Source organism: Glandiceps talaboti, chromosome 19, assembly GCF_964340395.1.
Source record: "Glandiceps talaboti chromosome 19, keGlaTala1.1, whole genome shotgun sequence".
NCBI classification, from domain to species: Eukaryota; Metazoa; Hemichordata; class Enteropneusta; family Spengelidae; genus Glandiceps; species Glandiceps talaboti.
Window position 1 is genome coordinate 2,545,091 of NC_135567.1, and position 16,523 is coordinate 2,561,613.

At 35.3% G+C, this 16,523-nt stretch overlaps 1 protein-coding gene across 3 annotated transcripts in view; it reads left to right on the plus strand.

Annotated features, from left to right (window-relative positions):
* Positions 1–16,523, plus strand: part of LOC144449941 (uncharacterized) — a 413,245-nt gene that overhangs the window by 269,512 nt on the left and 127,210 nt on the right. For all 3 annotated transcript variants that reach the window (XM_078140494.1, XM_078140495.1, XM_078140496.1), the window contains one exon: positions 8,096–8,182. In XM_078140494.1, coding sequence (XP_077996620.1) covers positions 8,096–8,182 — 87 coding nt within the window. The remainder of the gene's footprint in view (positions 1–8,095; positions 8,183–16,523) is intronic.

Below are 16,523 nucleotides of genomic sequence, written 5' to 3' on the forward strand. Positions count from 1 at the left end.
CTGCATAGCCAGCCCGTGGAGAAAGCTGAGAGGTTGATAGCTGATAGCTAGCTATTAGCTGGCTATTAATGGCTAATAGCGGCTATTAATGGCTAATAGCTTGAATAGCTGCATAGCCAGCCCATGGAGAAAGCTGAGAGGTTGATAGCTGATAGCTGGCTATTAATGGCTAATAGCGGCTATTAATGGCTAATAGCTTAAATAGCTGCATAGCCAGCCCATGGAGAAAGCTGAGAGGTTGATAGCTGGTAGCCAGCTACTAGCTTGCTATTAATGGCTAATAGCGGCTATTAATGGCTAATAGCTTGAATAGCTGCATAGCCAGCCCATGGACAGTGCTGAGGGTTAGTAGCTGAAAGACAGCTATTACCTGGTTACTAATGGTTACTATCCTTAATAGCTGCCTAGGGCGATATTTATACTTTATTCCTGGTTTTACAGTAGCTGATTGCAAGCTATTACCTGGCTACTAATAGCTAATAGTGGCTAAAAACTACTGGTGGAAAATGAAAATAGCCTGAATAGCCATTTGAAGCTATAATAGATCTATTCTTGTTGCTAATTTAGCTATTAGCCACTTTGCTATTTAGAAGGCTATTATGCAAGCCAACAATACCACAACTGTCTCGATAGATATGCAGCTGTGACCAAAAGAGGTGTGTTTGTTCACTCTTTAAACTGATGATGATGGTCGATGTTCGGCAATCCATGAATAGAAAGGGAACCATATCAAACCATATTATTATACTGTGAGTGTGACGTCAAAGAAAAGTAATATGAGATGTATGGATATTACCATACTTTGACATCACACCTTGGGAATATTAGGGTCTATGTATATACATAGGAAACAGTACATGAAATATCAAGAACTGAAACCCTTTGTGCGACCAATTAAGAGTGAAAGCATTTACATTGTTTTAAAATAACCAGGTTTTAAACTTGTGTGAACAAAAAATGGATGACACTGTAGTTCAACAACAAAGTAACATTATCAACAGAATTCAGTACAATTCGATATCCAACAAACAAGGACGTGAAGGTAGAAAAAACCATCTCATTCTCAGTAGTTTAAATTGTATGAATACTTAAGGCAAAATATTATGTGTTATACAGTATAGTTACCATTTACACCTCCACTCAGTAGTCTAGTTCCTGTACAGTATCGTTACAATTTACACCTCCACTCACATAGTCTAGTTCCTATACAGTATCATTACAATTTACATCTCCGCTTACTAGTCTAGTTCCTATACAGTATCATTACCATTTTCACCTCCACTCACATAGTCTAGTTCCTATACAATATCATTACAATTTACATATCCACTTACTAGTCTAGTTCCTATACAGTATCATTACAATTTACACCTCCACTCACATAGTCTAGTTCCTATACAGTATCATTACCATTTTCACCTCCACTTACTAGTCTAGTTCCTATACAGTATCGTTACCATTTACATATCCACTCACATAGTCTAGTTCATATACAGTATCATTACCATTTTCACCTCCACTTACTAGTCTAGTTCCTATACAGTATCATTAAAATTTACACCTCCACTCACTAGTCTAGTTCCTATACAGTATCATTACAATTTACACCTCCACTTACTAGTCTAGTTCCTATACAATATCATTACCATTTACACCTCCACTCACATAGTCTAGTTCCTATACAGTATCATTACAATTAACACCTCCACTCACATAGTCTAGTTCCTATACAGTATCATTACAATTAACACCTCCACTCACATAGTCTAGTTCCTATACAGTATCATTACAATTTACACCTCCACTTACTAGTCTAGTTCCTATACAGTATCATTACAATTTACACCTCCACTCACATAGTCTAGTTCCTATACAGTATCATTACAATTTACACCTCCACTTACTAGTCTAGTTCCTATACAGTATCATTACAATTTACACCTCCACTCACATAGTCTAGTTCCTATACAGTATCATTACAATTTACACCTCCACTTACTAGTCTAGTTCCTATACAGTATCATTACATTTTACACCTCCACTCACATAGTCTAGTTCCTATACAGTATCATTACAATTTACACCTCCACTCACAAGTCAGGTACCTATACAGTACCGTTACCATTTACACCTCCACTCACATAGTCTAGTTCCTATACAGTATCATTACCATTTACACCTCCACTCACTAGTCTAGTCCCTATACAGTATCATTACCATTTACACCTCCACTCACATAGTCTAGTTCATATACAGTATCGTTACCATTTACACCGCCACTCACTAGTCCAGTTCCTATACAGTATCATTACCATTTTCACCTCCACTCACTAGTCTAGTTCCTATACAGTATCATTACCATTTACACCTCCACTCACATAGTCTAGTTCCTATACAGTATCATTACCATTTACACCGCCACTCACTAGTCTAGTTCCTATATACAGCATCATTACCATTTACACCTCCACTCACTAGTCTAGTTAATTTATCATTACCATTTACACCTCCACTCACATAGTCTAGTTCCGATACAGTATCAATATCATTTACACCTCCACTCACTAGTCTAGTTCCTTTATCATTACCATTTACATATCCACTCACATAGTCTAGTTCCTATACAGTATCATTACCATTTACACCTCCACTCACTAGTCTAGTTCCTTTATCATTACCATTTACACCTCCACTCACTAGTCTAGTTCCTACACAGTATCATTACCATTTACACTGCCACCCACTCGTCTAGTTCCTATACAGTATCATTACCATTTACACCTCCACTCACACAGTCTAGTTCCTATACAGTATCATTACAATTTACATCTCCACCCACTAGTCTAGTTCCTATACAGTATTCTTACCATTTATACCTCTACTCACAGTATAGTCAAAGTCGTTACTCTAGCAGTCATGAGATGTATGAAATACATTTTAAAATCCATCCACAGCCACCAACACGGTCATTAACATAATGTCTTTGTTAATCAATCACAGTCTCTCATAAAGTTGGTGTTTATGTTGGCCCTTAATATGTAATGTCCATATATGGTATATTTGTCAGCTCAGGATGCTTCTCATACAGTGTTTACATCACTATAGCAGTTGGGGTTCACTGATTGGATGAACAACTTTTTGTGCTAATTGAGCGACTTTGACCAGATGTGGTTTAGTTAGAAACGACGTTAGCATCCAGACTGTATATATAAGTTGTACTCTGTACATAGATTGTAAATGTATAACTTTACAACAAACTCCTATCTAGTATTAATATTTATAAGTTGTACTCTGTACATAGATTGTAAATGTATAACTTTACAACTAACTCCTATCTAGTATTAATATTTATAAGTTGTACTCTGTACATAGATTGTAAATGTATAACTTTACAATAAACTCCTATCTAGTATTAATATTTATAAGTTGTATTCTGTACATAGATTGTAAATGTATAACTTTACAACTAACTCCTATCTAGTATTAATATTTATAAGTTGTATTCTGTACATAGATTGTAAATGTATAACTTTACAACTAACTCCTATCTAGTATTAATATTTATAAGTTGTACTCTGTACATAGACTGTAAATGTATAACTTTACAACTAACTCCTATCTAGTATTAATATTTATAAGTTGTACTCTGTACATAGACTGTAAATGTATAACTTTACAACTAACTCCTATCTAGTATTAATATTTATAAGTTGTACTCTGTACATAGACTGTAAATGTATAACTTTACAACTAACTCCTATCTAGTATTAATATATATAATTTGTACTCTGTACATAGACTATAAATGTATTAATCTAACTATAGTAAGGGTGAAAGAAGGTGAAAAACCAAAGTATTGGACAATTTGGATACATTCATCAAATTATGATGACGATGATACAGAATAAACAAGAATTAAAAAAGGAGGGGGTGATGCATAGTGATGCATTACTATCTCTGTTGTATCATTGAGTTCATCTTTATGGCCAATTTTGTAATACCTGCACTGAAAGCTGGATACTCCATATACAATATCGTCATATATTTGTTGGCCTAGAATCCGGGCAATTTGGGATTTTGAATTTTGGTTATGGGATATAACCAAAATACACAATCCTTATTTGCCTTGATTCTGTGGCTAAACATTTGTGAGAAAAGCACCTCAAAAGTTGGTGTTTTCAAAATTGCTTGTTCTAACCTCATTAGTCTAACCTGAGCTCTGTACTTCTGACTGCCTAGAATCAAGTGAAAGCAGCAAGTTGTCATAGACTGTTCTACAAAAGTTGATAAATTATTAAAGCTAAACTAGCTACAACTGGAATTATTTTTTGGAACTGTCATTTCGATATAATGACATTCATCCTGAAAAGTATGTAATCAACTATCGGTAATTGTATAAATGTGAGTCACAACATAATAATAGGTAGGAGAATACACAATTTTGGTTGGTCAAATAAACAGTCACTCACTGCTACTTGTGTAATGACTGGTAGAAGCTTGCAAAATTCTCACTCTATAAAGTACTGTGATACTGTAAGTATAAAAGAATATTATGGTATTCCTTAGTATAGAATACAGTAGATAACAGGGTATGGGCTTTGCATATAAATTACTGACCATTAAACAAGTTACAGTCAGTGGTACATACAGGTGACAAAAAATAAACCCCTCCCCCCCCCCCAAAAAAAAAAAAAAAAAAAAAAAAAAAAAAAAAAAATTAAAGAAAGAAAAAAGATAGACGTTTCAGACCACGCCCCTTTAACAGTTCCAATCCAGAAAAGTGGTGTTACTGGAGAAATGAATGTATTTTTGTGAAGTTTGGATGCACACCAATATTATTAGTTTGCCCATTGAAGCCTTAAAGGGAACCAAGAGTCATTATGTCTATACAAATTGTCATCTAAAACCAAAAAACTCTCAGGAAATACAATTATTTCATTGAGTGGTGTTCCCCTTTAACTCATTTTTAGCACAATTGAATTGATAAAGTTCAGTAGTGCTGTAGGAATCGCTAAGTGTGTGTGTGTGTGTGTGTGTGTGTGTGTAAACAACTTAAATTAAAAAACTGCTAGACAGATTGCTTTGATATTTGGTGGTCATGTTACTTCGATTGTCTATTTGGGAAATTGTTCAAATGAAAATGATCGCATCAGAAATGTGCATTTTACGTTTCAAAATGTGATTTGTTGTATTACAAAATACTTTGACTTCAGCCTGGAAATGTAAGATTCTTGTTTTATTGATGTAATGAAATCATTAAATCTGTTATGGGCTACTTCACATGTCAATGTCAATGGTGTAAAGATTAACATCTGTTTAAGGTTGCTTGGCAACCTAGGCCTGTTAATATCCAAAAGTGAACTCACATGCTAAAATATTGATACCTCACCCACAGCAACCTCCAATTGATGGCGGATGTGGGGAATGTAACAACAGGGTTGTGTAGGCAAATTAAACATTTGGCAGGTGAACACATATATGCTAAAGCTACTACAGTGTAGACTATACTCATAGCAACAATGAATTAGTGATATATATATTGTACAATAACATCATTGGTATAAGGCAAGTGGATAGATGTGTAATCATGATGGTTGAATGTTTAGAGTGGCCTGCTAGGAATCTGCAGGTTGCAGGTTGTAGAGTCATGATGGTTGAATGTTTAGAGTTGCTGGCTAGGAATCTGCAGGTTGCAGGTTGTAGGGTCATGATGGTTGAATGTTTAGAGTGGCTGGCTAGGAATCTGCAGGTTGCAGGTTGTAGAGTCATGATGGTTGAATGTTTAGAGTGGCTGGCTAGGAATCTGCAGGTTGCAGGTTGTAGGGTCATGATGGTTGAATGTTTAGAGTTGCTGGCCAGGAATCTGCAGGTTGCAGGTTGTAGGGTCATGATGGTTGAATGTTTAGAGTGGCTGGCTAGGAATCTGCAGGTTGCAGGTTGTAGGGTCATGATGGTTGAATGTTTAGAGTTGCTGGCCAGGAATCTGCAGGTTGCAGGTTGTAGGGTCATGATGGTTGAATGTTTAGAGTGGCTGGCTAGGAATCTGCAGGTTGCAGGTTGTAGAGTCATGATGGTTGAATGTTTAGAGTGGCTGGCTAGGAATCTGCAGGTTGCAGGTTGTAGGGTCATGATGGTTGAATGTTTAGAGTGGCTGGCCAGGAATCTGCAGGTTGCAGATTGTAGAGTCATGATGGTTGAATGTTTAGAGTGGCTGGCTAGGAATCTGCAGGTTGCAGGTTGTAGAGTCATGATGGTTGAATGTTTAGAGTGGCTGGCTAGGAATCTGCAGGTTGCAGGTTGTAGGCTCATGATTGTTGAATGTTTAGAGTTGCTGGCTAGGAATCTGCAGGTTGCAGGGTTGAGCCCGTTGCTGGCATTTGTTTCTGAATGACTAAAGTTCTTGGGTAAGATTTGAACCACAATTGCGCTTTGGTTAACCTAGCTGTATTAATTGGGGACCTGGTAAGATAAATGTTGAAATGTGAATGTTTTAATCTTGTGCATTCATAGAGGCTGCAATGGATTGTATGCTATAACACCATTGTGCTATAACGCCATTGTCACTAATTTATTTAAATACATCTATTTGAAGTTTGTAGTCTTGGTTACCCAGCCTCTTGCCATTGAGGGGGCTATACACCCCCCCCCTTCCCGACAGGCAGTTACACCCCCCAGCAGGCAGCTACAACTCCCCAGCAGGCAGCTACATCCCCCACCCCTGAAACAATAAAGTCTGTAACTGTGAAATGGCTAGGTGTAGTACAGTGACGTCATACATGAAAACGTATCTTGTAAATATCTAAATGTATCAGATGACATTGTCAGATTTAAATTTCCTCAAACTTTGTAAATATGTATAATCATGTAATTCTTTGTCTGTACGGTACACCATGATTGGGCGCCCTCACACATCAGAGGCCAGTGAGGGCGGAACGTCATGTCATATCTTACAGTCTAGTAATTCTTAGAAACCATAACACAGATACATGTGTTAATATTCTAATTTCAGAGTGTATATCAGTTGTCCATCATCAATATAGCTTTTTAATGTTACATGTTTTAGCATTGTGAATGCATTACATAATGATATAATGCACAAGCAGTTCAAAATGTTTTTAGCATTGAGCTTTTGATCTGTCTTGTAGACGATCCTCATCAGAATGATATTCATTGTTACAGCTGACTAATCTGCTGACCATACCGCCACCTAGTGGTCAGCTTTAACTAGATTTTGACAGATTGAAAACTTAATGCTAAAACAACTTTGAACTATTTGTGTCTTATAACCTTTATAAATCATTTGATCTACAAAGCTAATCTAATGATTTTTGTCATACAATTATGTAAAGTCTTTCCAGTTTGTTGTGATTTGACAAAATGATATTGATCTCAAATCAAACTGTTCAAATCAACCATACCTGTGTTTTACAATAATCATATGTTTGAATTGAAGTGACAAAAAAGTTTGTTTTATATGGATTGATATTAATTAAAATAGATTGATATAAATGACATATTAATCATATAATATTACATAATATCATTTGTGTGAATGATAAAATAGACAGCTACCTTATGTATATTTTTGATATACATATTTAAATGTTGTCTAAAAGGAAATATTAAAATATTATTAAAGTGGCCATATGGATGAGAATTAAGTATTTATTTTGGATTTTTAATTCATAATACAACTTTACTGTTTTCCTAATTTAACAAATAATGAGAAATAACATATTATAAATATCAAAACCTTGTTTGTAACTCATTTGATTACAAAAAGATGCAAAAAGTGTAAAAAGTTTGTTATTGTACATACATTAACAAACATTTCAGACATATTTTAATGATTTTCAATTTACTGAGTTACAAACAAGAAATTGGTAGATATTATTTCACATTATTTTTTTTTTCAATTAGAAAATACAGTAAAGTTGTTTTATAAATTAAATATCCCAAATAAATACCTAATCCTCATTAATTTGGTCACTTTAACACTGGGTTTGCAGTAAGCATATTTTTAATGTAATTTTGACATGATTTGTGAAACTGGTGTAAATTAGTCTAATCATTGTATATGTTTGTTTTATATTAGGATCTCATTGTTGCTGCTGCAGATGGAGATATAGAGAAGGTTAAATTCTGCTTGGAGAATGGTTATGATGTCAATTATGGAGCTGGGGTAAGTGTATCAGTAAATAAATCAGATCATTGCCTATAAATGAATCATTGGTAAGTGTATCAATAAGTAGCTCATTGCTGATAATAAAACAATATTTAGTTACAAAACAACATTGATTGCAGAGTGGTTGACATAAAGATAAGATGATTACAATGGAATATTGACAACAATAGCTAAACAGGCACTAATGTTAACAATGTTTGCAATTATCAGTTTTGATAGAAAACTACAACTTTTTGTGTGAAATGTGTTGCCCAAGTCGATGAAATTATTTATATATATAGTTATATCTGACAAGTCGTTGCAAATTTAGTCTATGCATTAGGTGATACCACATCTAAGGAAAGACTTTAAACTACAGTAAGCTAAAAATGTAACAAAATAAAACGTGTCATGGTAATTTTTAAGACATTGAAATGAAAACAAAACACACTTATGATCCAGTTAAAAATAATGTTTTTGTCCAAAAGATATTGCCTACTTTAAACAATAAAGAACAAAAGTGAAACAGAAGTACAGTAACATGTATTCTATAATAATCAGTATCCCAAAGGACAGAGATGCTGTGTCTTGTTTTTACATTTTCTAAAGTCAAACAATGTCAATAATTAGAATGGTTATGATGTGAATAGTAAGGATGACCGTGTTTTAGGGGTAAGTGTATTATATTAGGATCTCATTGATGCTGTTAAAAGTGGAGATATAGAGAAGGTTAAATTCTACTTGAATAATGGTTATGATGTCAATTATGTAGATGAATCATATGATTGGGTAAGTGTATACTCAGTACATAAATCAAATCATTGCCTATATTGGTAAGTGTATCAATAAGTAGTTCATTGCTAATAATAAAACAATATTTTAGTTACAAAACAACATTGATTGCAGAGTGGTTGACATAAAGATAAGATGATTACAATGGAATATTGACAACAATAGCTAAACAGGCATTAACGTTAACAATGTTTGCAAATATCAGTTTTGATTCGAAACTACAACTTTTTGTGTCATACCGATCGGCTTGATATTTGGTGGGGACACTACTTAGGGTGTCTAGATGGAAAATTCCTCAAATGAAAGCGATCGCATCAGAGATGTGTTTTTTTTTTTAAAACATGATTTATTGTGTTAAAAGATGCTTTGACTCAGTCTAGAAATGAAAGATTCTTGTTTTATTGCTGCAATGAAACCATTAAATCTTTTATGGACTACTTCACATCTCAATGTCAAAGGCATCAAGATTAACCTCAGTTTGACGTTGCTTGGAAACAGCACAACTGGGCTGAAGGTTCAGTAGTGCTTTAGGCATGTCTGTCTGTGTGTGTGTGTTGTGTGTGTGTGGGGGGGGAGGGAATGTGTGTGTGTGTGTGTGTGTGTAAACAACTTAAAGTAAAAAACTGCTGGACCGATTGCTTTAATAGTTGGTGGTCATGTTACTTTGGGTGTCTAGTTGGGAATTTTGAAAAATGATAGCATCAGAGATGTGCAATTTAGATAAAAAACCTAAACTTCAAAACTACTGTGGAGATTGGCCTGAAATTTTGTGGAAACATTCTTAGGGGTGAGTAAATTAAGGTTTGTTCATGACATGATGATTCCCTTAGTAATATGCAAATTAGGGATAAAAATGTGTCTTTTTGGTCAAAAACCTATCATTCCAAAACTATCGAGGAGATTGGGCTGAAATTTAACAAGGATTCATCTGTTGGTGTATAGATGAAGAAATATTAAGCATATAATGATGTCATCAGTAATATGCAAATTAAGTGTAAAAATGTGAATTTTGGTCAAATATGTATATCTCAAAAAGTACTTGGTCAATTAGACTGAAACTTGGTGAAATGTTTCTAGAAGTGTTATTCCACAGATTTTCTTCAAAATATTTTGACACAATTGGCCCTAGCAATCATGACCAATCCCTTAACAACAACCAAATGGCAGTATATTTTGGTCAAACAATATCATCTGGTAGGCAAGTGAGTAATCATTCAAAAAATGTATGCAAATATCCCTAGCAACCATGACCACATCCATAGCAACAGCCAAACGGTCTTGTATTTCACAAAGATAACAAGTATTAGTAGACAATTGAATAAACATTCAAAAATGTATGCAAATCTGCCTAATAACAGGACCACGCCCATAGAAACAACCAAATGATCACATATATTGTGAAGATAACAAGAGAGGATTAATAGACAAATGAATAACAAAAAAAAACTTGATATCTGTCCATTTCCTATGACTGAGAACAGGTTACTTTTGTTTACATTCTTGACATTCTCATTTTCCTGGAACTTTCTGGAGACTGATATCTACTGCGAAATGTTGTAAAGTAGCAGCCTTCTCATTATCTGGCCACTTCTGTCTTTTGTATGTGCCTGAAATTAAATTACAATAAAAAGTTCTTGTTGATGTTTTATAGCCAAATCTTTCTAAATATGTGTTGAAAATATAATTTAGGTTCCAGAAACTTTTCATGAAGTGTGATTGTCGCTCCTAAATTTATAGCATTGTTAAGAGTCCGTTGTTACTCACATGACTTGCAAACTGAGAAGGGGCAACCCATCTGCTGATCAGAGAAGTGGAAAACCCCATACCAATGATACTTTTTCTATATTGGAAACTAAGGGCGTGGTAAAAAAATAACCTATTGTATATAATTTGAGGCAGTCAATTTGATATAAAAAGCATAATTAAGCCTGTACCAGCTACATCTAGGATTTTCTTTTTTTCTTCAAATAACCAGAGATATATTCACTAAAAATTTGTCAGTTAATTATATTATGAAAAAGATATTGTATGTGTTAATTAGTAGTCAATATTATCTGTAGGTAGTGTAGTGTTCAGTTTAAATCTTGAGCGAAAACTGGGTTTTGTCTGTCATCATGTACACTATACTAGTTGTAACTGGATTATCATTTTGCAATCAGATAACCACAATATATTCACAGTAAACTGTAACAAGTCTTCAGTCTTTCTCAAATTCTGACAAGCATGAATCAACAACACCACTTGGATTCCCTCCATGTACGTTGTCATAGTCATGTATGGTCATTCTCTCCACTTTCCTACTTCTCTGTCTATTAAACATGATTAGACGTGAGAGGGTAACTCTGCAAAGTTGCAACCAACTCTTGTTATTTGGATTAAACTTTAATTCCTCTTTAGTATTTTACCAACTATCTCCATATGGCTGTGGAGTGCTTTGACATCATCTACAAGTGGTAACAACATTGGCTTATTCCTTTTCCGTTCATTGATTGTTTTCTGTGCACTGCAACTTATGTCTCCAGACCACTTCAAGGTGCAAAGTCGCAGAAACTGTCTGGCTCTGGTTAAAAGACCATCATCTCCTGTTTTAATGGCATTGCTTTGTAAAATGGCTGCACATTTCTGAGGAATGTTTCCTAGTTTTGTGGCCAGAATAGGAATCTTAAAAGAGGAATCCATTGTATCATATCCAGCTAGACTTTGTACAGCTGCAACAAGCAAATCAAACTTGTGTGGATGAATACAATCAGTGAAAGATGTCACTTCTCCTTTACTGATCTTTCTCATTGAGATGACAAATTTACCCAATTCTCGTAGCTTTTGACTGATATAGTAGTAACGTTCCGCTCCTTGTTTCCTGTATAAGCTTGCGCCTTGCTGCAATATCACAGTTGATCACTTCGTACAACTCTAGCAATTTCATCCTGGTTCATCTTTGGTAGCACATTGTCCATCAAACCTTGATTTGCTGCTTGACAAATTGGTAACAAATGTACTGACCTTCCCTGTGCTCTGCATTTTGATGATCCATATATTGTAGGTTTTAAATCACAAGACTTTTGGTGTTTCCACAGATCACCTCTGATAAAATACCCAAAGCAAAATTCACATGGTAAATAGTCTTCCACTTTTACTGCATGTGTTGGACATTTGCATGGTATGATGAACCCCTCCCCCCCCCCCCCCAGCCTCTTGCAATACCCTGAGATTATGAGTGTGATTACCTTAGATCAAAAGTTTCTTTAATAGAAGGCTTCATTCTTTGCTACCTGTAGGAAAACTGAATGAATCAGACACTTCGGATTCATTGCTATGATTTTGTTTTAAATGGCATGGTAGTTTTCCATAGTCCTTTAGGCAATAAACACAGTACTGATGTTTATCCCACTTTCTTTTCCCAGTATTGTTTGCAGTTAAAACTTTGATATGCTTTCTTTTTCTTGATGGGCTGGATGATGATGATATATTGGAACTCTGAATTGTTTTTGCACAATGTGAGGACTTGGTTGCTGCCCTATCAACATGTCTCTTACTGGCAACTTGTTGTGCATTTTGGCCAATATTTTTTCTTCGTGGCAGCCCTCTTGGTTGATGTTGTCAATTGTATATCATTGCCTATCTCTGAACTATCAGGCACTATAATGTTATCTGGTATTGGTGTACATTCTGAACTTGGATCAGTTTATTGATCTGAATCACTACAATCAGTTAAGTCAACTCTGTCTGGGGAAGGCATGTAGTCTGGATCAGCATCAGAATCATCAATAATGTCAACTTCAAAGTCTGTATAATCAACAATATTAGTGCAACAATTAGCCTTATCTGATGTTACCAAAGGGATACATGTGTCTATGCATCTATTTGATGTTGAGTTTTCAGTCTGAATGTTATCAATTTCCCTAGCTACTTTGGCCTTTGGTACACCTACAGATTTAGGAAACACTGTTGACTCTAAGTGTTGTTTCTTATTTTTCATCATGAATATTCTAGTGTGAATTGGCAGGATATCAAATACTTCTGATGAATCAGATTCCAAGTTAGTCTCAACAGCATACACATCACTTGATGGCTTAGGCTTTTTCAATATTGAGTCATCAACATCCATAGGTGAGTGAATTACTGGTGTAAGACTTTGCAGGGCAGGAAAGGTTTCAAATGTATTAGTCTCATAGTATGTTTCTGGAACACACTCATCACTTTGTACATCTCTGTCTTTGAACTATGTACTGATCGGTAGTTTAGTGTCTTTCAACTGTGTACTGATTGGTAGTTAGGTGTCTATCAACTGTGTACTGATTGGTTGTTCAGTGTCTATCAACTGTGTACTGATTGGTAGTTAGGTGTCTATCAACTGTGTACTGATTGGTTGTTCAGTGTCTATCAACTGTGTACTGATTGGTAGTTAGGTGTCTATCAACTGTGTACTGATTGGTTGTTCAGTGTCTATCAACTGTGTACTGATTGGTTGTTCAGTGTTTATCAACTGTGTACTGATTGGTAGTTCATTGTCTTTCAACTGTGTACTGATTGGTAGTTCATTGTCTTTCAACTGTGTACTGATTGGTAGTTCAGTGTCTTTCAACTGTGTACTGATTGGTAGTTAGGTGTCTATCAACTGTGTACTGATTGGTAGTTCAGTGTCTTTCAACTGTGTACTGATTGGTAGTTAGGTGTCTATAAACTGTGTACTGATTGGTAGTTCATTGTCTTTCAACTGTGTACTGATTGGTTGTTCAGTGTCTTTCAACTGTGTACTGATTGGTTGTTCAGTGTCTTTCAACTGTGTACTGATTGGTAGTTCGGTGTCTATCAACTGTGTACTGATTGGTTGTTCAGTGTCTATCAACTGTGTACTGATTGGTAGTTCAGTGTCTTTCAACTTTGTACTGATTGGTTGTTCAGTGTCTATCAACTGTGTACTGATTGGTTGTTCAGTGTCTATCAACTGTGTACTGATTGGTAGTTCGGTGTCTATCAACTGTGTACTGATTGGTTGTTCAGTGTCTATCAACTGTGTACTGATTGGTAGTTCAGTGTCTTTCAACTTTGTACTGATTGGTTGTTCAGTGTCTATCAACTGTGTACTGATTGGTTGTTCAGTGTCTATCAACTGTGTACTGATTGGTAGTTCAGTGTCTAGCTATCAACTGTGTACTGATTGGTTGTTCAGTGTCTATCAACTGTACTGATTGGTTGTTCAGTGTCTATCAACTGTGTACTGATTGGTAGTTCAGTGTCTATCAACTGTGTACTGATTGGTAGTTAGGTGTCTATCAACTGTGTACTGATTGGTTGTTCAGTGTCTATCAACTGTGTACTGATTGGTAGTTCGGTGTCTATCAACTGTGTACTGATTGGTAGTTAGGTGTCTATCAACTGTGTACTGATTGGTAGTTAGGTGTCTATCAACTGTGTACTGATTGGTAGTTCAGTGTCTATCAACTGTGTACTGATTGGTTGTTCAGTGTCTATCAACTGTGTACTGATTGGTAGTTAGGTGTCTATCAACTGTGTACTGATTGGTAGTTCGGTGTCTATCAACTGTGTACTGATTGGTAGTTAGGTATCTATCAACTGTGTACTGATTGGTTGTTCAGTGTCTATCAACTGTGTACTGATTGGTAGTTAGGTGTCTATCAACTGTGTACTGATTGGTAGTTCGGTGTCTATCAACTGTGTACTGATTGGTAGTTAGGTGTCTATCAACTGTGTACTGATTGGTAGTTCGGTGTCTATCAACTGTGTACTGATTGGTTGTTCAGTGTCTTTCAACTGAGTACTGATTGGCAGTTCAGACACACTGTCTCCTAGGTTTTATATTCTTCAATACTGAATCTCCAATAATAAAGGTCTTCATAGGTTTATTCTGGACGTTTTCTAGCTGAGGGCTTCTATCTTCAATATAATTGTAATTACTATTTTTTGGTGCCACCTGCATGCTAAAAACTGAACAGCTGAAAAAAAGTTACATGTGCTGTTAACATTGAATTGAAATAAACATAGGCACTGGGGTGGGTGGAGGGTTTGGGTGGGGAGTACTGAAGTTTTGGATTGTCCAAATCCTACGACACCCCCTCCCCCGGCCTTAAATAATGACGGCTCTCTTATGGACCCCAATGGAAATATTTAAAGTCTTTATCAACTTTGTGGGTTATCCATTGGCAAGTAATTCAACAATTTGTACCAGTTTTTATTTGTATATCTGCACTGTCGATCTTGTTGTTTTACTGAAATAAACTAAACTAAACTAAACTAGACTAAACTAAACTAAACTAAACTCTTCTCAATAATAAATCCATGCTATGATGCATAGAAGTTAATAGACATTATCATGTTTCATGGTCAAGATGTTACAGTTTTACAAGCCACAGTTTCCAAGTCACAATTGCTGTCCTAACCGGTCTCCCATATTTTATAGATTTTTTTAATGATTGCATATAATTCTCTAAAAGTTAGTTATCTACCAGAGTGCTAAATCTGATAGATATATTGTTAAATTAGTTTTAATCTGGATAGTCAGTTTGTAGTCAATTTCAAACATATATTTCTCCTACCTTTACTATAAAACATGAAAAGAATAAACTTATGTTATTATGTTTGGCTAAATAACCTACAAGCCTGCCAGGATTTGATGCTCATTTGTTCATAACTGAACTTGTCAAAATGGTGTCAGTGGTATGTAAATCATAAAATCTGAGCGGGTTTTTTTGGACAAAAACAATTCTGAAGCTGAATCCTTTGATCAATACATAATTTTATTTCCAATGGTCGTCAAGTTAATGACTTCCATGTTTCATCATGGGTGTTGCCATATACCCTATGCTCTATAGCACGGCTGTGGAGTTGAGTGTTAGTCAGTCACATTCGATTTCTTGTGGTTTATTAGCACAACTGAACTGAAGGTTCAGTAGTGCTATAGGCATGGCAAAGTGCCTGTCTGTCTGTCTGTCTGTCAGTCTGTCTGTCTGTCTGTCTGTCTGTCTGTCTGTCTGTGTCTGTCTGTCTATGTATGTGTGTGTGTGTGTGTGTGTGTGTGTGTGTGTGTGTGTGTGTGTGTGTAAACAACTTGCAATAATTCAAAATAAATGAAATAAAACCTTTATTTATTGAGAACTTAATCAGAAATGTTTGTATTATTGTATTCATAATTATGCTTCAAATGAGTACTGGTGTCACCAAGGTAGCACATCCCTTTTATGGAATGAAGTTGGCCATCCCCTAAAGAAAGTATGTCTATATTGGGTTCTTCAATAATACTAAACCTCTGTACTGAGTCAGCAAATGTCAGTTTCTACATTTCATATTCTTTTCAAACTAAATTGCTTCTAATGATGAAGTCAATTGTTGACAAAATCACAAGTTTACACTTTGACCAATGTTAGCTTACAAGTGGTATATTAGCTGGTTGATCTTGAGTGTGCTCTTTTCAACACACTTTGTGTTTTGAAAGACATAGTCAAGATCAATCAGGAAAATACAAATCTAAGACCTACTTTACTGCAAGTTAAATTTAACATACACAAGGAAATCATTGTAATTTATTTGCTATTAATTTCAAATTTGCCAT